The 27,459-nt window shown below is 43.6% G+C and overlaps 1 protein-coding gene across 11 annotated transcripts in view; it reads right to left on the bottom strand.

Moving 5' to 3' along the window:
• The window catches only part of ATP9B (ATPase phospholipid transporting 9B (putative)), a 252,976-nt gene that overhangs the window by 173,816 nt on the left and 51,701 nt on the right, over positions 1-27,459 (bottom strand). For 10 of the 11 annotated variants that reach the window (XM_053902858.1, XM_053902856.1, XM_053902864.1 and 7 more), the window contains 2 exons: positions 14,372-14,430; positions 3,901-3,952 (listed from right to left, as the gene is read on the bottom strand). The exons of the other annotated variant lie outside the window; for it this stretch is intronic. In XM_053902858.1, coding sequence (XP_053758833.1) covers positions 3,901-3,952; positions 14,372-14,430 — 111 coding nt within the window. The remainder of the gene's footprint in view (positions 1-3,900; positions 3,953-14,371; positions 14,431-27,459) is intronic. 11 annotated transcript variants of the gene reach the window in all.

Raw genomic sequence — 27,459 nt, 5'->3', positions numbered from 1 at the left:
CAATCTGACATTTTAATATCTGCATTATCTATAGTTAGCGATGGTTTTAACAATTTATGTGATAGGAAAAATAATACAACTAAGGAATATAACAGAACCGTAGGCTTAAACAGACTACAGTAAGGTCCTAACTCAGATCCATTAATAACCTTCCAGGAATATGTTAAACAATAAGGAATTTAGCATAATGCATATTAATTGTGTCCATTTTTCTGGGGAACAAGTTGATTAATTCCTAAGATTCTCAAAGACATCCAGGACCTCCACAATATGAAGTACCATTACACTACAGTGGGCAATTGTCCCTACAACATGAAATGCAACAGAAAAGTAGAGGCAAAGAAAATGTTTTTAAAACATCATCAATCCTGGGGCGCCCGGGTGGTTCAGTCGGCGTCCGACTTCAGCTCAGGTCATGATCTCACGGTTCATGGGTTCGCGCCCCACGTCAGGCTCTATGCTGACGGCTCGGAGCCTGGAACCTGCTTCGGATTCTGGGTCTCCCTCTCTTTCTAGCCCTCCCCTGCTCACGCTCTCTCTCTTTCAAAAAAGAATACACGTTAAAAAAAAAAAAATTTAAAACATCATCAATCTAGATATAATGTTCTTCATCCAAAGCTAATAAAGAGTATCTCATTTTGCCTAATGCTCTAATATTCTACCTATGTTCTGCTGCCTAAACAATGATACAGTGAAAACATCATTCAGAGGCTGAAGCACTTCTAAAAATGCTGTTAGTCACGTGATCATCAACAAGGCACTGATGTTCAGCCCTCAGATTCCTCCTCTGAAAAATGAACGTTTCTCATTATCTTCCAGCTTCAAAGTGCTGGCTTTTCTTCTTTTATCTCCCAACACAAACTGTATAATCTATTTCTCTTGAGTTATTTATCTAAACACCATTTCCTTATTTAGGACAGTATTCTTTTGTTTTGTTTTGTTTATTTAGAGAGACAGAGAGACTGCAAGAGCGCGTGTGCTAACAGGGGAGGAGCAGAGAGAGAGGGAGACACAGAACCCCAAGCAGGCTCCACACTGTCAGCACAGAGCCCAGAGGCAGGGCTTGATCCCACGACCATGAGATCACGACGTGAACCGAAACCAAGAGTCGGACCCCGACCCAACTGAGCCACCCAGGAGCCCCTAGGTTAACATTCTTACTCTCATATATTATTTCCACCACAAACATTCAAAGCGTAATTAGTATAAAAGCATCTCTCAGGGTCGCCTGGGTGGCTCAGTCGGTTAAGCGTCCAACGTCGGCTCAGGTCACGATCTTGCAGTTTGTGGGTTCGAACCCCGGGTCGGGCTCTGTGCTGACAGCTCAAACATCTCTCAGACTTGAATAAACGTTAAAAGAAAAAATTCAAGAAAAAAAAAGCATCTCTCAGGCACAAATATTTCTGCTATTCATTATATTAAATACATTTAGAAACAAAGACAAACCGTAAGTAAGTAGATGATGTAAACAGGGATGGCAGCGTAAGAATGTCCGAAAATCCATTTCTCCATAACTACAATGAGAACATCAGTAAAAACCGTCAAAGGCAACCCTTTCAGAACTCTGGGGAATGATCAAAGGCTTGCGACAGTCCCAGGTGCATCTGTTTCCGAAACACGGCTAAATCGAGCCGAGAGTAAGCTGGGGAGTGTCGTGATTTCTCCCATTTCCAAACCCTCCCCCCTCCACCCCACGGCTCCACAGTAGCTGAGAAAACGGGCAGCCCCTGACGGGGGCCAATCACAGCCGGGGCCCTTCGAACCCACGCCCTGCGAACTGTCATCCCCTGACAAGCAGGGCTCGCCTGGATGTGACCCGACCCGGAGCCCATTCACCGACGACGGCACTTTCCCTGGGCTGTGGGTCAAAACCCGTCAGCGGCAGGTGTCTGACGTCACGGCTCCCTCAGGTGGTGACAAAACTGGTAAACGCTAAGCTAACCAGAAAATTGAAAGAAAACTGGGAAAATCAGATGACCTGAAGGAGGCTCTGAAAATTCCCATCACATTCCTGGGAGTCTAGAAGCCAGCGGCCCGTGCAGAGCTGCACACGCGCCCAGGAAACCCTGAAAGGCCATAACCTCACGCCCGGGTGACCTCGGGGCTCTGCACGATCAAGAAGCAAGGGCATGGGCAGAGCCGTCACCCGCCTGCCCCGGCTGCGGGAGTTAAGGGGACACAGGCTACCGTAAAAGGTAAACCTTGCAGCTGGGGAACTCAAACAGTTCGCTCTCTTCGGGTCACTTGGCCAGGGGCGGGCAGGGGGCTCAATCCCGCAGGCGTCCGTGAACCCCGGCTGGCGGCTTCAACACGCAGCTCCCGAGACAACCCCGGCCACGGCCACGGAGCCGGCACTGGGAAGACAAGGGTCCAAGGCTACAAAGGAGGTTGAGACCAGGCCTGGAAGCAGCACACGTGGCTGCCAGCCGTCCTCCTTCGGCCAGACATCAGGGCACAGCCCCATCGGACTGGGCAGGAAAGGGGCCTGGCTGTTTATTTCTGCGAAGACAGGGAAACGGACCGAAGGGCCGCTCCCCGGTCCGCTGGCGGGAAGAACCAGACCGCAGGAAGGCACACACAATAAGGTAAACGTATCAAGTGTACGTGCCCAGGAGAAGCAGCCGCGCTCGGGCGTCAACGGCAGCCTCGCGTTACAACGTAAATAACCATAACTACGGTGGGTGAGAAAACATTTTCTTTCTCAGGACTTAAAATGTCCCTTTAAAAAAATGCTGTTTACATATGAAGAAAACCCTAAGCTAACAACTCTAGCACCTGGCTGGCTCAGCGTGCGACTCTTGATCTCAGGGTCGTTGGGTTCAAGCCCCACGCTGGCTGCAGAAATTACTTAAGTAAATAAACTTAAAAGAAAGTTGTTGGGGCACCTGGCTGGCTCAGTGGGTGGAGCATGCCAACTCCATCTCGGGAATGTAAGTTCGAGCCCCCCGTTTGATATAGAGATTACTTAGAAAGAAAAGGAAAAAAAAAGAAAAAACTAAATTAACAACTCTAAAATTTAACTTTGTCCTTTCTAGGTTTCACACTACAAATAATACATATGCTGAGCTTCCTCTAAAAATACTGTTCATTTACTCAACAAAGTCAGAAGCGTGAGACAGAAGGAACTTGGGTATTACTTGAGAGGCCTCCCATCGTTTTAGATGCGATGAAACTGTGTGTGACCCCGTGGCTGGCGCACGTGACTCAGAACCGGCCGGAGCAGACCAGGCTTCAGGTCTCCTGATTCCCAGCATATAGGTTTCCCCCTCGACCGCACGAGGCTGCCATCTCCTTAGCCCTTTTCTACCTGCTTCTGGCCGGTGAAAGCTCAGTCACAGAAATAAGCATTTACCCTGTGAAGCACACTTCAACTAAGCTTCAGACCTAAGCAACGGTCTGCTTCCTCTCAGGTTCCCCCCACACATCTTCTAACCATATTATCTATATAATCACAGTACTACTGGCAAGGTATGTCCATCCACACGACTGCTTAGAAGGGAACAACACAGTCTTGCTCCCTTTGGATCCTACGTGACAAGTACTGCCTGGCACACAGGAAGTGGTCACTACGTGTTTGCTGAATTAACAACACTGCAAATACAGAACGGCAATCAAATTTCAAGCAATATTATCATTTAACTACTTACATATCAATACAAGTGTGAATGAAAACACTCATTTGATAGAAAGGTTGTGATAGGATTATCTTTTGTTAATAAACATAAATAGTAAAGATGATCATTTGAAATATCAGCAGTTAAATGTGATTTAGAATTAATGAATTTAATGTATTACCATTCAAAGAAAACTTTTCTGTAAGAATAAATTTTTATTTTTCAAAATGAAAATCAAACTCCTAAAATACTAAATGATCAGTAATTTAAATACACATAGAAATACCTGCTTTTTCTGACGTCCTAAGAAATACCATGTCCGATGGAATTCTTTGATTCTGCAGAGAGTAATATAAAATACTAATTATACATATGCAAGTTTATAAAGTAACACCATTCCATTACAAAGTAGAAATAGCTAGCAGAAAGTATCTAAAAAATGTTATAATAAAATTTATACTGAAGCAATTAACATTAATGATTTGTATAACAATTTGTATAATTGATATTCAAATTCATTTTTTAGTTAGACTTTTTACCACTTTTCCCTGTTAACAAACCATGAAGATAGCATTTGTGAAGACTTGAAACCTACTCCATTTCTGAAAAGTGTTACATATTGCCTTTTCTTTGGCCTCTTTCTTACTGAACTTGTGCATACAAGACAGAAGTTTCTGCCCTAGAAAAAGTTATGTCCTCCCTATTAGACTAAAAAACCCTGGGAAGGGAGGGTAGGGTTCCAAGGCCTAACACAAAACAGAAAATACCATAAATAAACTATTTGCTACATATTATAAATGAATAAATGTACTACTGAGCAAACAAACGAAACCCCCACAAATTTGAGAGAGATTCTTTTATAAACCAGAAAAGGACAAAATCTCAAAAGTACTGTATAGCATATAAAAACTTTTACACGAATTCGCTATTAATACATTTATTTAATCATTGCTAATCATTCTATCAATTGGGAAAGCTGTATCAAACTAAGAAAAATATATAGTAAAGAACATTTCACGTAACATCCTAAAGTACTTCTATTTTTTGAGACCTAAGGAAAGATCTACCCACACATGATACAGTAGAGGAAGCAAGCAATGCAAGCAAAGCGAGCACGCAATACAAACAAACAGAAGTTGTTAGGCTGAGAACACCGCGCTGTGGGATAAAGCCGTCAAGTACTGAGATCTAAAGAAGTCTTAGGTCAAAAAGGAAATCACGACGGAAGTCAGAAGATATTTTTAGCTGAACGATAAAAACGCAACACAGCAGAGCGTATGGAACCGTGCTCCCAATGCCAAAGGGAAACGTTAAGAGGAAAATATACAGTTAAATGCACACAATGGAGAAGGGAAGCTAAAAACAGAATCTAAATATCCACTTGAAAGCAGGGTGACAAAAGCCAATGAGCCCCAAACGAGGTACAAGGATGTAAGCAAATACAAAGCAAAAATTAATGACACAGAAAACAAGTATATATACATATACATATATATATGTGTATATATATATGTATGTAATGATCAGCAAGAAAGTTTTTTTTAAATATGTCCATTTCAGTAAAAAGAAAAGCGAACGTTAGACTATAACTAATAAAAGATGCAGAGCAAGTCAAGTTCTGTAAACGAAAAAACTAGCAAACATTACTGAGAGAAGCTAAACAAAACCTAAGCAACACAGAACACATCCTGTACCAAAATCAGAACACAAAGACGTCTGGTGCCCATCAACCGATCTAACACAAACCCAATGAAAATCTTAACACGTTTTTTGGGAGGAACTGACAGGTATTCCCAGTATTTACCGGGAAATGCAAAGGCCGAGAATGAACAAGACAAATGTGAGAAACAAGGAGGCTGAGTCTCCAGTATAATAAAACTAAAGTATCAAACTAGAGCAATTACGACAAAACGGTTTTCCACCTCGACGAGACAGTTCTAGTGAAGAACACGCAGAGACAACAGAAGGCTGGCCCACATGTTCATGAACGCCAGGTTAACGAGAAAGGTGCCACTGCAGACCAATAAGGAAAAGTGGTGAGAAACAGATATCTACAGAAGATGACGGGAAAGAATACCAAATTTCTGTAACAGTTAAAACATAAAAATCTATCCCGAGTGAATTTGAATCTATCCCGAATGAATTTCTAAATGTCAAAGTCAAAGCAATAAAGCTCCTAAAATACAGAGTATTTTGACAATTTTTTGGTAGGGTCCCTACCAAACCTAACAAGACTCCTCCTCCACAATCAAAAATTTTAAAAACCAACCAACCAAACAAAAACCCAATTAACTATAAATGAGAAGATTAATAAAATCGACTTCATCAAAATTAAGAATATCTGTTTAACAAAGCACACCAGGGAGGAAAATATTATTTGCAACATTATCACTAATAAGAGACCCCCCAACCGGAATGCCTAAAGGCCTAAAACCTGACAAGAAAAGAAGAGATAACTTAGAAGAAAAATAGCAAATGATTTCAATAGGCTCTTCCCAAACAAGAAAGGTATCCAAAGGCATATGAAAAGGTGTGCAATTTTGTTACTCTTCAAGGAAATGCATGTTAAAACCGCCACTACCACACACATACTGGAAATGCAAAATGCACAGGGCTGACAATGCCAAGTGTTGACAAACACGTGAAGCATCCGGAACTCTTACGCACTGCACTGCCCACTAGAGGAGAACGTGGTACACTGCCTTGCAAGGTCATTTGCAGTATCCACTAAAGTGGAGTATATGTATCCCCCATGCCCTGCAATCCCACTCCTTAGGCATATATACAGTAGCACTGTGTGCACAATTATCACTTCTAACAGGCAAAACTAAAAGCTGCCCAGATATGTACCAACAGTAGGACAGACAAAGGGCACACTGCGTAACAACGAGACGAGTGAACCATGGACACACAACAAAATGGAAGAATCTCACAGACAGTACCGGACCAAAAAAGCACCCACCCAGATACATCCCCCATCCCACTCCACCAGGTGCCCCTGCTAAGTTTATTCTTAACAGTAATTTTATTTGTAAGTATTTTATTCTTTCTAATGCTATTGTAATGGAATTTTTTCCCTTAATTTCACTTCAGGCCATTACTCTTTAGTCCCTTACCCTGTTTTATTTTCTGTGAAGCACTCATAAATAAACTAGAGTGTTAAACAATCATGGATACTTTTTATTTTTCCCTCCCTTCAAGACTATGAGCAACACAGGAGCAGAGACCCGTGTTTTCTTAACATCATAGACCCTGGTACGATGTACAACTGTTCCTCTGACCATCACCCATTCAGGGTATCTGGTTTGTGATTTTTGGCAATTATGAATAATACAGGCATAAACATTCATGGATGGCCTTTTGTGCCAATTCAAATTAACATTTCTCTGTGATAAGAGGTCCAAGAGTTCAATTGCTGGGCCATACCACAGTTGCATATTAAATTTTTTAAGAGACTGTCTATCGATTTTCTAGGATAAGTGTAACATTTGATGTTCCCACTAGAAATGTATGAGTGGCCTTTCTTCACATCGCTGCTAGCACCTGGTGTTGTTACCAGTTTTCACTGTAGCCGCTGTGCTGTGTGTGCACGGAGACGTCACGGTGCTGTCACTTGCATTCACAGCTTACTGATGACGCTGGGGACCCTCTCCTGCTCACTCTCCAGCTATAATCTTCTTGGAGACACATCTCCTCCGTCTTCAGTTCGCTTTCTCACTTGATTCTTCGTACTGTTGGGTTTTCACATACTCTAGATACACAAATCTATCAGCGATGTGGTTTACAGACGTCTCCTTCTGGGCCTTTTAGCCTGTTTTCATCATAGTCACGTGCTCTTTCACAAGCGCAAACGCTTTATCTTAATGAGATGCAACTTATCGTTATTTTTCTTCTCCGCATGCTTTTGGCATCAAGTCTAAACACCAGTCTCCTACCCTAGATTTGGAGTATTTTCTCCAATGTTTTTCTTCCGAAGTCTCACACGTACACATTTTTCACTTAAATTCATGATCCATTTTGATTTAATACCTATATAATGTGTAACATTTAGATTGGGTTCGTTTTTTTAAACCCTGGATGTCCACTAGTTCCAGGCTCATTTGTTGAAAGGCCAGCCTTTCTCCATTTTAATTGCTTTTGCACTTTGTCAAAACTCACTTGAGCATTTTGGGTGTATCTGTTTCTGGGTTCTCCAGAATGTTCCACCGATCTCTATTTCTCCCCTTCTTACACGCCGGGCTCGGTCACACGCCTCAACACCAAGAAGTCACCCTTCTCACGTTATTCTCCTCACCAGCACTGCTTTGCTATCTCAGCCTTCACAAATGGCTTTTACAATAAGCTTATTTTGTATGTAAAAAATGAACACAAAAAAACAAAATCTTGCTGAGATTTTAATGGGAATTATATTAAACCTATATTCAATTTGAGGAAAACTGGAATATTCCAATCCAAATCCACAGTATCTTTGATTACTTTCATGAATACATTGTCATTTTCAGTCATACCTAAGATTTACTTTTCATAGTAGTGATTTATTAGAAAGCGACTTTATTTTTAATTTGTTTCCACACGTTGGAAATGGGATTGGTATTTGAGTGGTGATCTTATAATTAGCCACTTTGCTAAATCCACTCATTATCATTAGTTCCAGGAGGTTTTCATAGATTTGTTGGGATTGTCCACACACACAATCATGTCATCTGCAAATAGGGACATTTTTATTTCGTCCTCTCCAACCTGAATTCCTTTCATTTGCTTTACCTGCCTTATTCTATGTGGCTAGAAATGTTAGTCGAGTTAAGACCGGTAGGAGCAGGGGCACCTGGGTGGCTCAGTCAGTTAAGTGTCTGACTTTGGCTCAGGTCATGCTCTTGCAGTTTGCGAGTTCAAGCCCCGCATTGGGTTCTATGCTGACAGCTCGGAGCCTGGAGCCTGCTCCGGATTCTGTGTCTCCCTCTCTCTCTGCCCCTCCCCGACTCACACTGTCTGTCTGTCTCTGTCTGTCTGTCTCTCTCTCTCTCAAGAAATTAAAAAAAAAAAAAAAACATTAAAAAAATTAAAAAAAAAAAAAAAAAAAACAGTGGTAAGAGCAAACATCCTGGACTTACTCCCAATCTGAAAGGAGAGGCATTCAGACTTTCACCATTAAGTGTGATCTTGGCTATACATATTTATAGGTGCTTTTTAATTAACTGTTTAATCCAGGCTGTGGAGAGTTTTTATTATGAATGTGTGTTGGATTTACCCAAATGTTTTTCCTACATCAACTGATATAATTTTTTTTTATTATTTTTTAGTTTGTTAACAGGGTAGAGTACATCTGGTGCTTTTAGAACGCTGAACCAGCCTTAGATACCCGGAATAACGTCCACTCTGTCCTGATGTGCCGTTTTTCTATATACTGCTGATATCCATCGGCAATTGTTTTCCTAAGGATGTCTGTGTGTATATGCACATTATTTGTAGTTTTCTTTTGCTGTACTGTCTTGTGTCGGTATGAGGGTAACACTGGACTCCTAAAATGAGCTGCGTAATGCTCCATCCATCCTCCACTATTTTCTGGAAACTACCGTGCAAAAATGATGCGAAGTCTTCTTTAAAGGTTTCAAGGAGTTCTTCAGTGGAAACATCTGGACTTAGATACTTCCTTCTCAGAGATTTTATTTGTTTTTTAACAACTGCGGTTTATCACAGGTATGACATGCATTTTTTATTCATCGGTGCCAGCCTCAAAGCAATTTCCTCTCATCCCCATCGCAGTCCCCATCGCAGTCACTGAAACGCCGATGGTAACGCCATTTTTATTTGTTTTAATTTTATTTATGTCATCTTTACACCCCCAAGATCAAGAGTCACACACACTTTCACCTGGACCAGCCAGGCGCCCCTTTCTCAGAGATTTGAAATGACTAACTCCACTTCCTTACTGTTTGTAGAACCATCACATTACCTGTTCCATTGTGACTGTTTTGATGGTTTGTGCTTTTGGAGGAAGTGGTCCCTTTCGTCAAAGCTGGCGTGCTAGGGAGTGTACAGCTCTCGGTGGGAATCCATGATTATCCTTTCGATGGCCTGGCATCAGCAGTAATGTCCCCTGTGTCACTACGGAGACTGGTGACTTGTGTCACTGCTCTTCATTTTTATCACTCCTGGGAGAGGTCTATCGGTTTTATGAATTTGTCTAGAAGAACCAATTTTGCTTTCACTGATTTGCTATCTTGTTTCACTGACCTGCTCTTATATTTACCTCCTTCCGCATACATTGCTTTAATTTTGCTCTTCTAGTCTCCTGAGCCAGGGACTTAGACCATTAACTTGAGACTTTGACGTCCTTCTAACGTAGGTGTTGACTACTACAAAATTCCCACTCGGCACCGCCGCACGTGCGTACCATGTATTTTGAATGTTGAAATTCCGCTTTCACACAGTTGCATTTTGTTTCCTAGATTCCATACTTAAAGTACACTGTTTACTTTTCACCTACTTTAGAGTTCTCCTGTTGTCTTTCTGTTGTTAATTTCTAATTTGACTCTACCATGATGAAACAACACACTGTATGATTTCAAATTCTTTTCGTTTTCTCGAGGTTTCTTTTATGGATCTGCTTTAACTGGTGCACGTTGAAACTTGGTGCGACTTGAAATAAATGTGTGTCTTCCTACTGTCGGGTAGAGCGGCCTGCATTTGTCAGTTAGATCTGGCTGGCGGACTCAGTGGGGATCTTCTCTGTCAGTGCCGATGCTTGGCCCACCACTTCTGTCTGATGCTCAGAGAGTGGGGCTGAAGTTCTCACTCACAACTGTGGATCTGTTTCCCTTGTTCAGGTCCAACAATTTTTGATTTGTGTATTCTGTGGTTCTGTTGTCTGATGACAACTTCAGGACCGTCTAGTCTTCCTGATGGATAACTCTGTTAATATTACGTGAGGTCTCTCCATCTCTAATAATTTTCTTTGCTCTGAGCTATCCTTCACTGGATATTAACTCAGCCCCTCCTACTTCCGATTAATTTTATGCGATGTGTACCTTTTCCATTCTTTTACCTCCTTTTATCCTACCCGTGTCACTGGATTTGAATTCCTTGTGAGAGGCGCATGGCTGGGCCTCCTTTCTTCATCCACTCTGCCTGTCTCTGGATTGGTATATTTAGACGGTTCACAATGAACATAAATTACTGACACATTACAGAAGTCTGCATTTTATGATCTGTTTTCTGTTGTCAGGTTTCCCCTGGTATTCACTCCTCCGTTTCTAATTTCTTGCCTTCTGGTGTGTTACCTGAAACCTGTCCAGGAGCCCATCTTAGTTTATTTACAGCATCTCAGACTGTCTCTCTCTGCATAGTTTTTGTCGTGTCTGTCCTGGGTATTAAAATATACATTGTAATACTTGGTAAAATTGTTGAAAATATTTATTAAATCGCATTACCTTAAAAAAATAGGATAAAGAAACTGTCTTTCAATTCAGCTGTTAAAAAAAAAGAAGATCTTCTTTTCTTGCTCATTTTGGTTGAGTAGAAGAAGGACTCAACAACAGTGTCAACTTCAATCCTGCTTGCGTCCTCTGGATCCTTCTCAAACACTTGCACTTCAGAGTCGGGTGTTAGGACCTGGACAATGACCTGGACAGCCTTCGACTTTTAAAAGTCTCTTGTTACAAACAGTTACCTGCCTGACACATTCCTCAAGTATTAATATTTAAATTGACACGTCTGTCTAAAATTTTAGATACTTCTTAGGAGGGCTGGTTCCTTGTTTGTTCAGCCAGGAGACAACCTTCGGATTTTGTTCCTCTGCCCTGCGTGCATAACCCGACCCTGACTCTGAATGGATCTAGCCTGCCACTTTCCAAGTGCGCCATCAAAGAGATGCTGCTCCTGGGAGGGGCTGAGGCTGGAGAACTGGGAGTTTACACCCAGATCCGTCTGGCGTCGAAGCCCACATCTCCCCTTGCCCACTGTGCCCAGCTGCTGCTCTCCCGTGAGTTGCACGACTCCCAGCATCTGCAGCACTGGGCCAAACGCGATCAGCGTACCTCAAATATCTACACAATGACTATCCATAGACTAACTGTAATTCCACATCAGGGTACAGAATTAGAAGAGCTACCCTCCAACATAACATCCACCAAGGAAGCATCCAAGGATTGATTTCTAAGTAGCAATACGGTCAAATAACAGAGAAGTAACTTTCTGGTTAGTGACAAGTATTTCCAGAATCCTTAAATAAAAAGTAAAAAGACAAAACCATTTGCTACCATATCACTGCCATCTCCTTATGACGGTTAGTCAGTCAGTAAGACAAAAACTTTTACCCCTAAAAAAGCCACAAAGTTGGTTTAACAAATATAAATTCACTACTAAAAACTTATCACTTCATAGCAATTACCAGAAATTATGTCTCAAGATTCTAAATATTCAAGTTTTTTAAGTAACTAAAATCTGTGGAAAATTTTTATGAGAAAGTAGGTGTAAAATTGGCAATGTAAAAAAACTCAATCAGGTACAGGTGTCACCCCTATTTTTTAGTGTATAGCATTTCCTGAAGATTAGTGAAAACATTTTAGAAGTTCTTCCTGTAGCTCTGCTACCGAATCTCTCAACATCAGGGTAGAGAAGGGGCCGTACACATGCTTGTGTAGTAATACCAATCTAGTGTTGGGAGTGCCACCCACACTGCTCTACCCATGGAACACTGCAGGGACACCCACACTGTGCTACCCGTGAACACTGCAGTGACAAAACAAAAGATGGGCAGCTACCCCATTACCGTAAAACCTTTCCCGGATGTCGACAAAGGCCCATGTCCCTCATCCATCTCTCACAGATGGAGAATACCCCTGGGAGGCCAGAGAGAGGCCCAAGGGGAACGCCCCCACATTGATCTCGACATCCACCTTCACATCCATCTACAGGACAGAAGAGATGAGCACCCACAACGTGGCCAAGAAGGACTCAGGCTACTCAGTAAAAAGGGGAGCACTGAAGAGCACAACAGTCCATCAACTCTGGCAGGAGAGGGAAGGAGAACGTGAATAACAAGAGAGCAAAGGAAATGAGAGATGGAACGATGACAAGGCCAAGCAGTGCTCCCCGATCCACAGAGACTCTCTCTGCTCCTTAAACACCACCATCAACACCACGCAGCCTCTTGAGAAGGAAACAAGACGTGATGGGTGTCACTGCTGGCACAGGTGCCAGCCCTCAATCCATGCTGCTGGCTACCCACTTTTGTCCTGACGGGCCATCGGGAGCTGCCCTGTGGAGGACCCCCAGCCTTCCCACCTTGTGGTCGGGAACGAAGGCGGCCTCCTTCCGGCCAAAAGCTCACGGAACCAAGGCCCTGAACCTGCCAACAAGCCCCCACGAGCTGGAGGCGATGGCCGCCTGGCTGACTACAGCCCTGAGAGGGACCCGGAGCGAGCACCCAGGTGCCTGACCACAGAAAGGGTGAGGTATTGGACACTGGCATCTGACTCTCATTCGGCTCAGTCATCTGTCATCAGCATTTACCCTACAGAAGCGCGAAGAGGTGTGTGTATAAGGATATTCACACAGCGCTTTGTAAGAGGAGAACAAAGACACCATCTGAAAATCTAACCGCGGATCAAAGCTAGTGACTTACAACGTCCATATGACCAAACGCTACACACACGAGTTGCAAATCAGTATGTTCAATTTTAATCCTTTTGTAAAATCAAACAAGCATACCTAAAAACATGGCCGATGTAGAGATGCAAGCAGCAAGAGAAAGCCCACGCTGGTCTTGAGGAGAAAGGCCTTCTGGTACTAAACCCCTCCACAACATGGCTCAGGCTGGGTGCGTGGCCCGGGGGCCAGCTGGCACCGAGGGCTCAGACTACTCTTGTAAGAGGCCTTATTACAACTTTTCCTGCGACACTTTTTAAAAGTTGTTCTAAGGGCGCCCGGGTGGCTCAACCAGTTGAGCTTCTGACTTCGGCTCAGGTCGTGATCTCGCCGTTCGTGAGTTCGAGCCCCGCGTCGGGCTCTGTGCTGACAGCTCGGAGCCTGGAGCCTGCTTCGGATTCTGTCTCCTCTCTGCCCCTCCCCTGTTCATACTCTATCTCTGTCTCTCTTTCAAAAATCATTAAAATTGTTTTTTAAAAATAAAATAAAATAAAAGTTGTCCTAGAGCCTTTGAAAAAAACAAAGAGGCTACCTGCTCAGTGGCCATTACTCAGGGATGTGGGCAGAAGCACCCCCCCACAGGCAGTCAGCCTGCTCACCCCAGGCCGCTGGCAGCTTCCACCACTGACACTGACAGGCTTTCTGAGCGGTTCCACCTCCACAGACCTGAGCCGTTTCTTCCCAATATTCTCTGACTTCCATTGACCCTCCCTTCTTTAAGGTAAATTCTAAACCGTAAGAATATCCAATTCTTATGTGTGATATATCTAGCTACAATAGGAAGTTTTAGAAAATGAAACATATTCTATTACAAATAGGTTCTAACTAATACAGTTTTTTCATCAAATGAAATAATTCTAATAATACAATATTAAGCAGTTAACACAGGTGTTATTTTTAGACAAAATATGATCTCACCTGCACACAATGAAATGTACTAAAGCAAAAACAAACTAGATTTTTCTTCATATATATCATATCTTATAAAAGATGTTAAGACTTAAAATAACTGTCTCATACAATTTCCTTTAGATTCAAAGTTACTGCAATCAGGCTAAATGTTAATCACCGGCATACACACGTCTAAAATATATGAAAAATGCATCAACCTTTTCCACTATGATGAGGTCTCCAACTTGTATGTCTGAACTCTTAACTTGCACTTTACCTTAAAGAAAAGAAGAAGTATAATCAACTCAAGGAAACAACAGCACACCAAGTTAAAATTTCAATTAGCAAATAATACTCCAGAAATAACTTTTGGGGTGGAAAAACACTAGAAATTTATCTGTACTTATACTTTCAAAATAAATTGATTACACAGTCACCAAAAGTGAACTTCTCTTAGCTCCCAAATACGAACAGGTAACTGTCCCCAGTAAAAGACGTGGGGTACGGGAGAGGGCTCCAACCGGAACGTTCTTCCCAAATCCACCATTATTTCAGGTCTGGGCCCAGTACTGACCATCAGAATAGCACTCAAGATGACTTAATGAGTGAATAACAGGAAGATGTATCCTTGTATTCACATTGTAAATGGCACTGATGGACACAGAACTGACAACAGAAGTCAAGAAAACGATGTATAAAGTCACCGACATTTCAGAACTGGTAACTGATACCGATACGGTCGACAGCTTTATTACAAACAGTGATTCATCCACGTGATACAGTGTGTAAATTCTTAAGATTATTTGTATCATATCCAGTCTGCAATAAGCACCTATAAAACTTAACATATAAGCCTCTAAGACAAAGTTAACATCATGCAGAGTAGATGAAATGTTGAATACACAATTTGAGACACCCTTCTACATAAGTAACGAAACTTACTCAAGTTCTCTCTCTCCCTGGGACTCCGAACCCTTCCCCTTCCCTCCTGCCCTCCCTCCTCCACCTCCCCCTCCCCCTCCCTCTGTCAATCTCCCTTTTAGAACTAGCAACAGCCTTGTGGATGTATTTTTACCTTTTCGTGACCACCGTTTTTAACATGGGGAAAGGCCTGTCTTTACATTCAATTTATTCTGAAAGCTAACGGGACAGGAGGTAAGCCCACATCACATCATCAAAAACTAACATTACCAGTCATACTACTGACTTTTCGACCACGTTCAACTTATTACAAACTTATTTCCTAATTACTTCTTAAAGCAGCTCAGTTTCAAGAGTACCATAACTGTTCCTAAAGATATGTTTTGAGGATATCCAGAAGTTTTGTATTTTATTTTTCTACATTCCTCAATTATACAGTAAGCACATAAGGAATGGAACTATTGGGGGAAGCTGTATTTTATTCATATTATAAAACAGCAATGTTTGGGGGTGCCTGGGCGGCTCAGATGGTTGAGTATCTGATTTCAGTTCAGGTCATGATCTCACGGTTCGTGAACTCAAGCCCTGTGTCGAGCTCTGTGCCGACAGCGTGGAGCCCGTTTGGGATTCTCTCTCTGTCCATCCCCCACTTGCACATGTGGTCTCTCAAAACTAAATAAACACTAAAAAAAAAAAAAGACGATTCTGGCATCTTTTATTAAAAAAAAATAAAATAGAGTACCAATGTTCTTTAGCGTTACTGTGAAACAAATCTTCAGATACCTTCATAACTGGTAAGTACATCTACTAATAGTCAGAAAGTATACTTACAGAAGAATGTCTATTTTAGTTACTTTTTCATTTGGCCCCTTCAAGCTTCTTGTCTGTACTCCCACTGTTATGTTTTCTACAGCTAAGCCCCAGGCAGTAAACGTACCATACTGATCTCATTATTACTGAGTATTATTCAAAAGAATTCCTGTCTTATCACTTAATTTTATTTTCTCTCCTACTATCCATTCCACTGTTCCTTCTGCTTTTCTATATTCTCTGTAATAGACCCATTTAGAAAGCAGAGAAAGAAACAGCCATAATCATAAGATGGAATAAATGTAGTAAATAATTTTTAAATATTTTGAAACAGGAAACATATCCTTTTCTGACTCCGCGATCATGGTCTTACATTTCTGAGAAAGAGGTACCATTGTGTCACATCACAGACACAGTTTATATTTAAATAGCCTTTAATTTTTAGGTATTGTACAGTGATTTTCATTCATTTCTACGGAGCTTCCTTGCAAGTACATGTTTAAAGAAAACAGGTGATGGTAAAATGCAGTGCAGAAATTCTTGTGTTAATAAGACAATATGAACAAAAACACGACAAGGCCATCGTGTCAAATCGGTACAGCAATCTGCCTCCAAGTGCACATTTCTAAACGTAAAGAATTGGTCAAACTGTTCAGTAGCTCTCGGTTCTCTAGGAATTTTCATCTGTGTGCAGGGGGCTGTCTGTACTTCCTGCATAGCCTCAGTCCCGTGAACTCACAGCCTTCTGTTCCCTTTCGTCAAGAACAGCTGGAGCTTTAGTATTAATAAGATATTAATTCTCCCTTAAATTTATCTTTAGACTCAATGCAATCCCAATCAAAATCCCAGCAGGGATTTTTGATTTGAATATTTTACAGAAATTGACAAGCTGATTCTAAAAGTCATATCAAAATCCACGGGACCTACACTAGACAGACAACTCTGAAAACAAAAAAACAAAGTTGAAAGGAAAATACTACCTGACTTCGAGAATTATTCTCAAGAAACAGTAATCAAAAAAGAATGATGTTAGCATAAAAACAGACCAACAGATGGGTGGAGTGGAAGAGAGAGTCCAGAAATAAAGCCACACATAAGAGACAACTGATTTCTGACCAAAGTATACGGCACTGCAGTGAGACAAAGATCACCTTTTCAATCAACGGTGCGGGAAACATTTGGAGATCCACATACAAACACAGCCCTTACTGGTACCAGTACAAAGGTTTACTCAAAATAGATATACACAGTGCAAATCCCTCTAGAAGAAGAAACACAGGAGAAACTTAACAGAAAATCTCTGTGAACCTGAGTTAGGCCAAGAGTTCTTAGGGCACCAAAAGCACAATCATAAAAGAAAAAACTGGTGAATCAGACTTCATCAACTAGAACATTACAGGGGTCACGAACAGTGCAAAAGCGTTAAGGCCACGGAATCGGCAGCTGACAAACAGCTGGACTCAGGTGTAAAAGGGAGGAAGCCAGAAAGACAGAAAGGGTGCCCGGCTCGCTCCAGGACAAGTGGCCTCCAGGCCCCGGTTGAAAAACCACCACCACGTGCCAGGGACTGCAGAGGGCGAGGCGCCCTGGAGAAGGGCCAGGCTCTTCTCAGGGGAATCAAGAAGGCTCAGCTGGGGGCATGGGCAGGTGGAAGCCTGAGGCACCGATGTACAGAGTCCCAAGGTGATGAAGGGCGACGGCGCCATCGGAGGCTGTCCTAGGTCAGTGAGGGAAACGCGGACGAAGGCCCCGTGAAGCCAGTCCCAGAGCACAAAAGCCAGGGCTCTGCTCAGGCTGGGAGGCCCGGGGACTCCCGCTGAAGGTGGGTGGGGCACGGACATGGAGGACCCGGATGTGCAAGGGCAGGAGCTATCCTTCCCGCGACACAGGCTGGGGACAAACGTGGGAACAAAATGGGCCACGCCCGACCCGCAGGAACCTTACCTAAAGCCCGGGAGATAAAATACATCCACATAGGACCTGTATTGACTACAGCCTAGGAAATTAAAGAAAAAAAAAGGAAATGCTGCTGTCTGGGGGTAAGGGTTAGAGAGCATCTTGCGGAAGGTAACCAATTTTTACTCTTACACTTTCACCAGCAATAATCAAAGTAGTTTTAAAAAACATTCTTTAGCAATTAAAAACAAACAAAACGGGGGAGGGGCCAGTTCTTTTGTGCATCTCTCATCCCTGAAATGCAGCCAGATCAACACCAAGCCATCCCGCACGCCTAGAAAACCGATCTGAGGATTAACACAATTTGCACAACCTGAACCACAGAACTCGGCAGGTACGTGGTGCGGAGAGAGCAACTGGGGGAGAGAGGAGCCGTGGAGGGCAGAGAGCTCGCGAAGAGAGGAGGGAGATGGGGGGAGGGTACTGGAAACCCCCACCCCCCGAAAGCAGCTGGAGAGAAAAGAGAAAGAGTGGCGGAATCAAAAAAAAAGTAAGATGCTCAAGTTAAACACAGATTTTTTTTCTTATTCTATCAGGAAACAAAGTATGAGATAGCTTTAGAAAGAATACGGAAATAATGAAATATCGTGGTAAGAACCAGAGATGAAACACTGAGTGTTATTCACCGGACCCCTTCCCTTCTGACACGGTCTCACTATCTGATACAGTCTACCATCCAAATACCAATGAAGAGCCCAAAATTGCCAGAAGAGACCATGCAGACAGACTTGCAGCCAACCACGTACACGTTTTGCTGCAGCAAAGGCAGAAATAAGTATCAACAGCAAATGACCACCTTCACTAAATAAAGATTTTGTAGGAAAGTACACAGGTTTAAAACACTTACTAAGTACCTCACTCTTAAATATTTTATCAAGCAACAAATACAAATGAAAATTATGTGGTCTTACTATAGACAAGATACTTCAAAGTCTTGGTTAAGCCTGCTGGTGTCTGCCTAGGAGAAATTTCCAACCTCTGTTTTCTGTGGTTAGAAAGACTTTTTACACCTCTACCAAATGTTAAAATACAAAGTACTGTTAACACGAACGGTTCATAACAAGTTCTAAGTTCTAAGACTCTCAATCACGAAAACCAGAAACCTGACGAGAAAGCAGGCGCCTGCAAATGTACAAAAATCCCAATACCCCACGATTCTGTATGGTTATGTTACCGCTAAAAAGGAGATGAACTAAATATGGCTCAAAATCGTCCCTAGTCTCTCATTTCCTCTAGATTTTCGCTCATCCCATGACAGTTTCTTGCTGCACAAACACTCGCAGCGTGGAGACTAACATCGGGCCCTTGGTACAAGAGAGAAGAAACCACAGGTGAGGATAGTGAGCCACCACGAGCCTGTTCATGAGGGTTCGATGCCACTGGTCTAATTCACGAGAAGAAAATCTCCAAATAATGAAAAAAGAAAAATAACTGAGGGAGGGAGGGAAAGATTCTAAGACGCTGGAACATGCCGAAAAGGAACATTATTTAAAACTGGAATGGAGCCGGCACGGAGATCTGGATGAATCTGGAGAACTCAAGGCAAAGAATGGGGCCCAAAGAAATCTGACACATTTCTCAAAGGCCTGAAAAAGAAACTTTATTTTTTTTTAAGTGTATTTATTTATTTATTTTGAGAGAGAGAAAAGGGGAGGGGCAGAGTAAGGGAGAGAGAGAGAATTCCAAGCAGGCTCCACGTCACATTGCCAGCATAGAACCTGACGTGGGGCTCGATCCCACAAACCATGAGATCACAACCTGAGCTGAAGCTGGATGCCTAACTGACTGAATAACCCAGGTGCCCTTTTAGGTTTTTTTATTTTTTAGGTTTTTTTTTTTTTTTTTTAAGTTTATTTTGAAAGCATACTGATGGGGGGGGGGGGAGGGGGCGGGGCACAGAGAGACGGAAAGAGAAAATCCCAAACAGGCTCCATGATGTCACCCTGAACTCATGAACCCTGAGATCATGACCTGACCTGAAATCAAGGGTCAGACGTTTAACCAACTGAGCAACCCAGGTGCCTCTGGAAAAAGAACTTTAATAACATTAAAAACTAGTTTTAAAGGAACTAACTAACCATTTGCGGTAAAAAAAGACAGGTTCCCTTCTCCATGGAATAGACACCTGAAATGTAAAATTGCAAATGGAGGGAAACATCAGCTATGAAAAATGAAAACACAGAAATACCACTGTAGGGAAATTAAGATATTCACACTAGGGTTAAACAGCCTTTCTAGGATTAAAGTAAAAACCACAAAGGAAAACAGAAGGTTTGCATACATAAAAATTATAAACTTATCTACATCTAAAAGAAAAAGATAGGGGCGCCTGGGTGGCTCAGTCTGGTAAGCATGCGACTTCAGCTCAGGTTGTGATCTCACTGTTTGTGTGTTCGAGCCCTGTTTCAGGCTCTGTGCTGACAGCTCAGAGCCCGGAGCCTGCTTCGGATTCTGTGTCTCCCTCTCTCTCTGCCCCTCCCCCGCTCAAGCTCTGTCTCCCTCTCCCTCCCTCTCTCTCTCTCTCTCTCAAAAATAAATAAACAGTAAAACAAATTTTAAAGAAAAAGATAAAAAATGAGTCAAACAAGATAAAAATATTTGTCATGTGATAAGCTTCTCTTAGAGAAATTCTGAAATGGTAGAAATGGACGTATGAAGAAAGACGAGTAAACTCGTATAAAAGATCACGAGAAACAAGGAAATGTGAAAAGGTCAGCAGCAAGCAAATCACAAGGAGAGTATTTTTCACCAGTCAAGGCAGCAAGTTAAACCCAGTGCTGTACCTGACGCGAGCAAGGATGCTGGGGGAGGCGCGAGCGGCCACACTGGAGCGCAGGCAGGCCTAGGGCTGTCATATTTGATCTGCAAACCCCTCATTTACTTAAGTCATCCATCGTCTGAGATCCTGCCAGGTGCCAACAACCTCGGAACCTTCAGGGAAAACAGCCGCACGAACACAGAGCAGAGGACCCAGCAGCACAGCAACCAGCACAGTAACAGCAGCTACCAGAGGGAGGGGGCGGGGTGCTGGCGACACACACACCGCCACACGACTCCACCTGTGCCAAGGTACGTCGTGTCAGCCGGCGTTTCTTGTTACTTTCACGTATTCCGGGCCCCAATCTCCAAACAATGCGATAAAAGACACGTGGCGCACCAAGGCCACAAAGAAATGAATTCACACAGATCCTCCCAGGATGAGCTGAGAAAGCACGACGGGTCATGCACAGCCGGTCCCAAAGCTATGAATCTGCTCCTGTGTATCTGTCCCACCCGGGAGGACCCGCGTCCACCGCGTGCAGCCACAGAGGACGGAGCAGATGAGATCATGAATCTCAGCTGCTGATCGGTGTCGACCTACAACAACCTACGACAACCTACGACGACCGACTGATGGAGATCTACCATACAGATCTGACAGATCGAGAGCCGCTACTAGACAATCCAGAACATTCTTTTTTTTTTTTTAAGTTTTTTTAACGTTTATTTATTTTTGAGACAGAGAGAGACAGAGCATGAACGGGGGAGGGTCAGAGAGAGGGAGACACAGAATCTGAAGCAGGCTCCAGGCTCTGAGCTGTCAGCACAGAGCCCGACACGGGGCTCGAACTCACGGACCGCGAGATCATGACCTGAGCTGAAGTCGGCCGCTCAACCGACTGAGCCACCCAGGCGCCCCTCCAGAACATTCTTGAACGGATACTTCCCAAATGCTGCTCAGCCCACAGATGCTGAAGACCACCCAAGATGAACGGGAAGCACCGAGCAGGCCCTGACCTCATGAGAAAAGACGCACTGTTCTACTTGATCTGCACCATCACAGAAGTGGACGAACGAGGGATGCCACGTGAATAAGAAGGAAAGTCACCGATGCCTCTCTGAGCAGCAGCTGCAGAAACCCACTCCGATGACTTCTCAGTTCATCAGCTCCTAAGCAATTTCTGATGGGAAAATTTAGCCAACATTTGAGAATACTATTTAAAAGAAACCCAACTATCTGAAGACATGACTGTCACAAAAGGGACTCCTTCTTGCCAAGCGGAAGATGCAGTAACCCAAGAAACCAGTTACATGTTAGGACATGCCTGGGGAAGTGTGCACTGCCCACAGACAGTGTGTAAAATGCACTAAAGAGGGATTTTTAAAAAGAGATCTTTCAAGAAAACATTACTCACAAACAGTAAATTTCACTAAAAGATGATAAAATTTTAATAGGTATTTCATGATTTTTTATGTAAAAATAACAGTAAGAATTTTAACAAGTATGTGACAACAGTGTTGACAGAAAGAATCAAAGATGCTAAAATACACAGGAAGAAAGAACATTGTCTCAGCGGGTCAAGTTCCTTTCTGGCAAGGAAACTGGAACACAAGAAACACCTAAATATGTGAGCGTTCTCTCTGACAACTACGCACGCACACAATGTACACAAGTTCAAAGACAACAGACTTTCTTCTCTCTTTCATGTGTCTAACACGTTGAACAACAGAATGCCATAACCATTACAAGAAACAGATAAGAGCCACTGGAAATCAGTCATCACCGAGTGTAAAGAGAAGCCACAGCCAGAATTAATTCCAGATCATTTCTAAAGCCCCACATTAGCTTGAGGTGGGCATCTGGAATACACATTAATAGTGGGTGACATGATACAGTCCTACTGAGATTTGATGGTTGATTAAAACAAAAGCAAGTAAACAAAAACCTCTGAGTTTATCCTATCTGCTAGAATACTACAGGAGCTCTTTCAAAACCACAGTCCAGGACTCACTCGTGTTTGAATCCCCGGGGGGGATCACAGTGCCGACCATAGGGAGTACTAAGTATCTGGAACTGAATCGTGAACCAGCCAGCAGAATGATTATAGCCCAGGATGCAATTCATACACCTCTCTGGGGCAAAGGTTAAAAAAAAAAAAAAAAAAAAAAAAAATAGCACTGATCCCAAGAAACCAAAAGCAGAATGACCCCACAATTCAAATTCCTCATCAGGGATTTCTGAAAAGCTGCCAACAATTTCATTTTCTCCTCCTTAACTCTGACGGACGCTATCCATTAGGAGAGAACCATGAATCATAAAGCAGGTCACAAACAAGGAGAAAGCAAAGAACGGAGCAGGAGCAGACGTGGAAAATTCCCACGTGATAAGACAGCCTCTCAAGCAGCAAAGTGTGCAGTTGGCTAAAGATCACCCGGTGTCGACTGAGCTCGTGCACCAGTTAAAATACTCTCTGCTTCTAACAAAGCACCCTCAAGACCCGAGCATACTTAAAAGTGGTCGTGGCTTTCCTTTTGAAAAGAAAAAATAGAGCAGGGAACATCTTCCCAGAGTATTTCTACAAGAATGTGTGTAAGAACTCCAAATACAAAATTCAAATACTGTAAATACGATAAATACGATAAGACAAACCGCAGTTAAGTCACATAAGGAAGGAGCCATCAATGCCACTCAAAGAACAGATAACCTATGAAATGCTACAAATTAAGGAGATGAGCAAAGACTATTCTTCCCAAGAAAACAAGTTTCAGACTAGCCAAGGAGCATTTTTTACATTTTTACGTGCATTTTTCACATTCTAGATTTTACTCATCAATCATCTGCGTCAGAATAACGAGCCACAGAGCAACGTACAACCCACAGAACAGCCACATGAAGTCGGAGGGGGCTGGGCTCACACAGCCGCTCCAGCGAAGCTGCAGGGACTCGGGGGCCTCAGGCCCCTCCCCTGTAAGGTGGAGAGAACACCAACCTACCTAGGGTGGCAGTTATGCCAATGAGCAAGTCACCTGACACAGATCACAGAGGAGGAAGTCAGAGATAGCCACACCGTTACCATCTACGAGTAAAACGTCCTTTCAAACGGGACCAACGGTCGTCAATTTGGTGTAAAAAGGTAAATCTCCGTTTGTATTTGAAATAAACCCACTGACAATTATTTTTAAGATCTTCTGAGTTCGAGTATCATAGAAGTGTAAAAGACCTAATTATTAGTATGCCTTCGTCAACAGCTTTTACTATTTTTAGGTGACAGTGACATAACATAAAATCAGCCATCGTAAGCGAGTACTACAACGGCACGGGGTATATTCACGGTGTTTTGCGACCCACTCTATCAGGTTCAAATACATTTTCCTCACCACAAAAGGATGCGTCGACCCACTAAGCAGTGCCCCCCACAACCTGCCTTCAGTTCCAGTAATCTACCTGTTCCCATACTTCACGTAGATGACGTCGTACAGTCTGTGACCTTTTGTGTCTGATTTCTCTCACACGGCTTTTTCGAGGTTCCCTCATGTTGTATCAGTATTAATTTTTACGGTTGAATAATACTCCAACGTGAGAAAACGGCACAATTTGCTTATCCACTCACGCGCCGATGGACATTCGGGTTGTTCTCCCCCACTGGCGATCATAAAGGGCGCTGCATGAACGTGGCTGCATGTGTATTTGCTCGAGTGCCTGTTTTCAATTCTACAGGCATTTGGGAACATCCGAATTTCTCCTTCACTCGTGAATGGGGCACACAATTCTTGGTTGGCAGTTTTTTCTTTTGTCATTTTAAAAACGTCATCCACCTCCTGTCCTCCACAGGCTCTTACTCGAGAGGCCTTGTGTGTGACAAGCTGTCTCTCCCTTGCTGCTTTCAGAACATTCTCTTTGTCCTCGGGTTTGAACTGCCTGATTACAACGTCTCGGTGTGGATTCTCTGCGTTCGTCCTTCTAGGGATTCACGGAATTTCCTGAAGGTGTAGATTCATGTCTCTTAAATCTGGGAAGTTAACGGCCATTATTCCTTCAAACTTTCTCTCCGCCCTCTCCCTCTACGACTCCCACGACTCCCACTGCACGCACATTAGCGCATTTAGTGCTGCCCCCAAGTCCCTACTTAACTTTCCTCGTTCTTCTTTCCACGTCTCAGAATGGATCATCTCACGTGATCTAGGTTCAGGGTCAGGGATTCTTTCTCCTGGACACTTAAATTTGCCACTGAAACTCTCGAGTGAGTTCTTCTTGCAATTTATTATAATTTTTGGCACCAGAATTTCTCTTGGCTTCCTTTTGATCATTTCTATACCTTTATCGATCTTCTGTTTAATACAGTACATTGTTCTCCTGATGTCTCTTAACATTTTTCAGTTGTCTCCTTTAGCTCCGTGAGCATACTTATGGCAGGTGAGTTAGACTTTTGTCCAGTAAGTCCAGAATCTGGGCCTCCTCAGGGACAGCTTCTGTTCCTTTCTTCTATGACTGGGCTACATGGTTTCTCTGCATGCTTCATAATTTCCTGTGGAAACCTATACATTTTGACTATTATAATCTGGTAATTCGGGAAATCAGTCACGTCCTCCTCTTCTGGGTTTCTTTTGTTGCCAGTATATGCTGTAGCCGTGCACGTCTAGTGACTTTTCTAGAATCGTTTTGTAAAGTGTGTATTCCTTGTCATGTGTGGTCTGTGAAGTCTTTCAGTCAGTGTTTTGAAAAAGATTTCCCTGCAAGGGGAGGGGGTGAGATTAAGAAAGAAAAGGAGGGATGATGGAGGGAAGAAGGAATGAGAGGAGGAGGAAGAAAGGGAGGAAGGGTGAAGGACAGGAGACAGAGGGAGGGAGGGAGAGAGGGAGGGAGGGAGAGAGGGAAGGAGGGAGGGAGGGAGGGAAGGAGGGAGGGAGAGAGGGAGGAACGGAGGGAGGGAGGGAGAGAGGGAGGGAGGGACGGAAGGAGGGAGGGAGAGAGGGAGGGAGGGAGGGAGAGAGGGAAGGGAGGAAGGGAGGGAGGGAGGGAGGGAAGGAGGGAGGGAGAGAGGGAGAGAGGGAGGGAGGGAGGGAGAGAGGGAGAGAGGGAGGGAGAGAGGGAGAGAGGGAGAGAGGGAAGGAGGGAGGAAGGGAGGGAGGGAGGGAAGGAGGGAGGGAGAGAGGGAGAGAGGAAGGGAGGGAGAGAGGGAAGGAGGGAGGGAGAGAGGGAGGGAAGGAGGGAGGGAGGGAGGGAGGGAGGGAGAGAGGGAGAGAGGAAGGGAGGGAGGGAGAGAGGAGGAGGGAGGGAGAGAGGGAGGGAGAGAGGAAGGGAGGGAAGGAGGGAGGGAGAGAGGGAGGGAGGGAGGGAGAGAGGGAAGGAGGGAGGGAGGGAGGGAGGGAGAGAGGGAGAGAGGGAGGGAGGAAGGGAAGGAGTGAACAGCCTCTCCCAGCCTTGGCAGGCTGGCTGTCCCGGGACACCCGGCACTCGGCAAGCTGTCTACAACTCTGCCTGAGACCTCACCTCTGGTTGCAGTGAGCCTAGAGACTGGCTAGAGGCAAAACACTTTCTTGGGGTCTTTTCTGAGCATGATTCAGTGCCAGCCTTGGATGTGGCTTTCAAAATTCTCCTGTCAACACACGCACTTCTGAAGGCCCCAATTTTCCAAAGAATCCTGTCTCCAGCTCCTTCTAGCGGGCACTCGACACTCTCTTCGGTGTGTCAACTATCACCTGTCGCCCCCCAGCCACTGCTGCTGACACAGGCTTCCGAAATGCCGACTGTTTTTTTGGCTCTTCTGCCCTGAGTCACATCCAATCAGAGGAAGAGAGACGACCGTCTTGAGTCGGTCCTTCAAGTGGCCCTGCCAGGCTGGACAGACACAATTCTCCCAAGTGCGTGCCGCTCCACTACCTTCAGAGCCACGGCCTGGAGTCCCAAACTGAGAATGTGGGCTGCTCTCTCTGAGGCAAGTGCTCGACCCTTCACTGCTTCTACGCTCAGGAGGGCAGGCAGGACTGCCGACTGATGGTTCACAGATATCATCATGCCATTTAGTTTTGAATGATACAATTAATACACGGAAACGAATCTCTACTCATTCCAAATATCACAACGAAAACAATTTAAAAACTAAGCCGGGACCTATACTATATTCCAAAAAAGACACATCAAAGGTACACCTAATTTACCTGGCCACTCTGGGGATTCCTTTTTTCCAAAACTTCACCTCTTCTCTACAACACACCTTTCCTCCACCATGCCATTACTTCATACATCAAAACTCTTCACTAGTTAACCGTTCAATTTAATCGCAAGAGTATAGTCTTTTCAAAAATGGTACTGGGACAACTGGATACTCACACACAAAGGAATGTGGACCCATGTCATACACCCACACAAACTACAGAATGAAAACGGATCACACATCAGAGCGTCAGAGCTAAAAGCATAAAACCCCTGGAAGAAGATACAGAAGTAAATCTTTGCAACCCTGGGTTGACAAACTGTTCCTTCGGTACATCACAATGGCACAAGCAATAAAAGAAAACACAGATGAGCAGGACTTCATCAACATGAAAACTGTTGTGCGTCAGAAGACACAAAGAAAAAGAAAAAAACACAAGCCACCGAATGAGACAAAAATATGTCCAAATCACAGAATGACAAGGGACTTAAATCCAGAATATATAGAGTTTTTCCAACTCAATAAATACAAAAAAAGAACCCAGTTCCAACAGTAAGCAAAGAATCTGAAAAAACACGTCTCCAAAGGAGACATACAAACGCCCAATAAGCAGATGAAAAAGACGCTCAACGTCATGAGTCATCAGAGAAACACAAGTCCAAACCACAACGAGCTACCACTTCACGCCCAACAGGACGGCTGCA

Source organism: Panthera pardus, unplaced genomic scaffold (genome assembly GCF_024362965.1).
Source record: "Panthera pardus isolate Hobbes unplaced genomic scaffold, ASM2436296v1 HiC_scaffold_15, whole genome shotgun sequence".
In the NCBI taxonomy this organism is placed as follows: domain Eukaryota; kingdom Metazoa; phylum Chordata; class Mammalia; order Carnivora; family Felidae; genus Panthera; species Panthera pardus.
The sequence above is the reverse complement of the archived record's forward strand: the minus strand, read 5'-3'. Positions and strand labels throughout refer to the sequence as shown.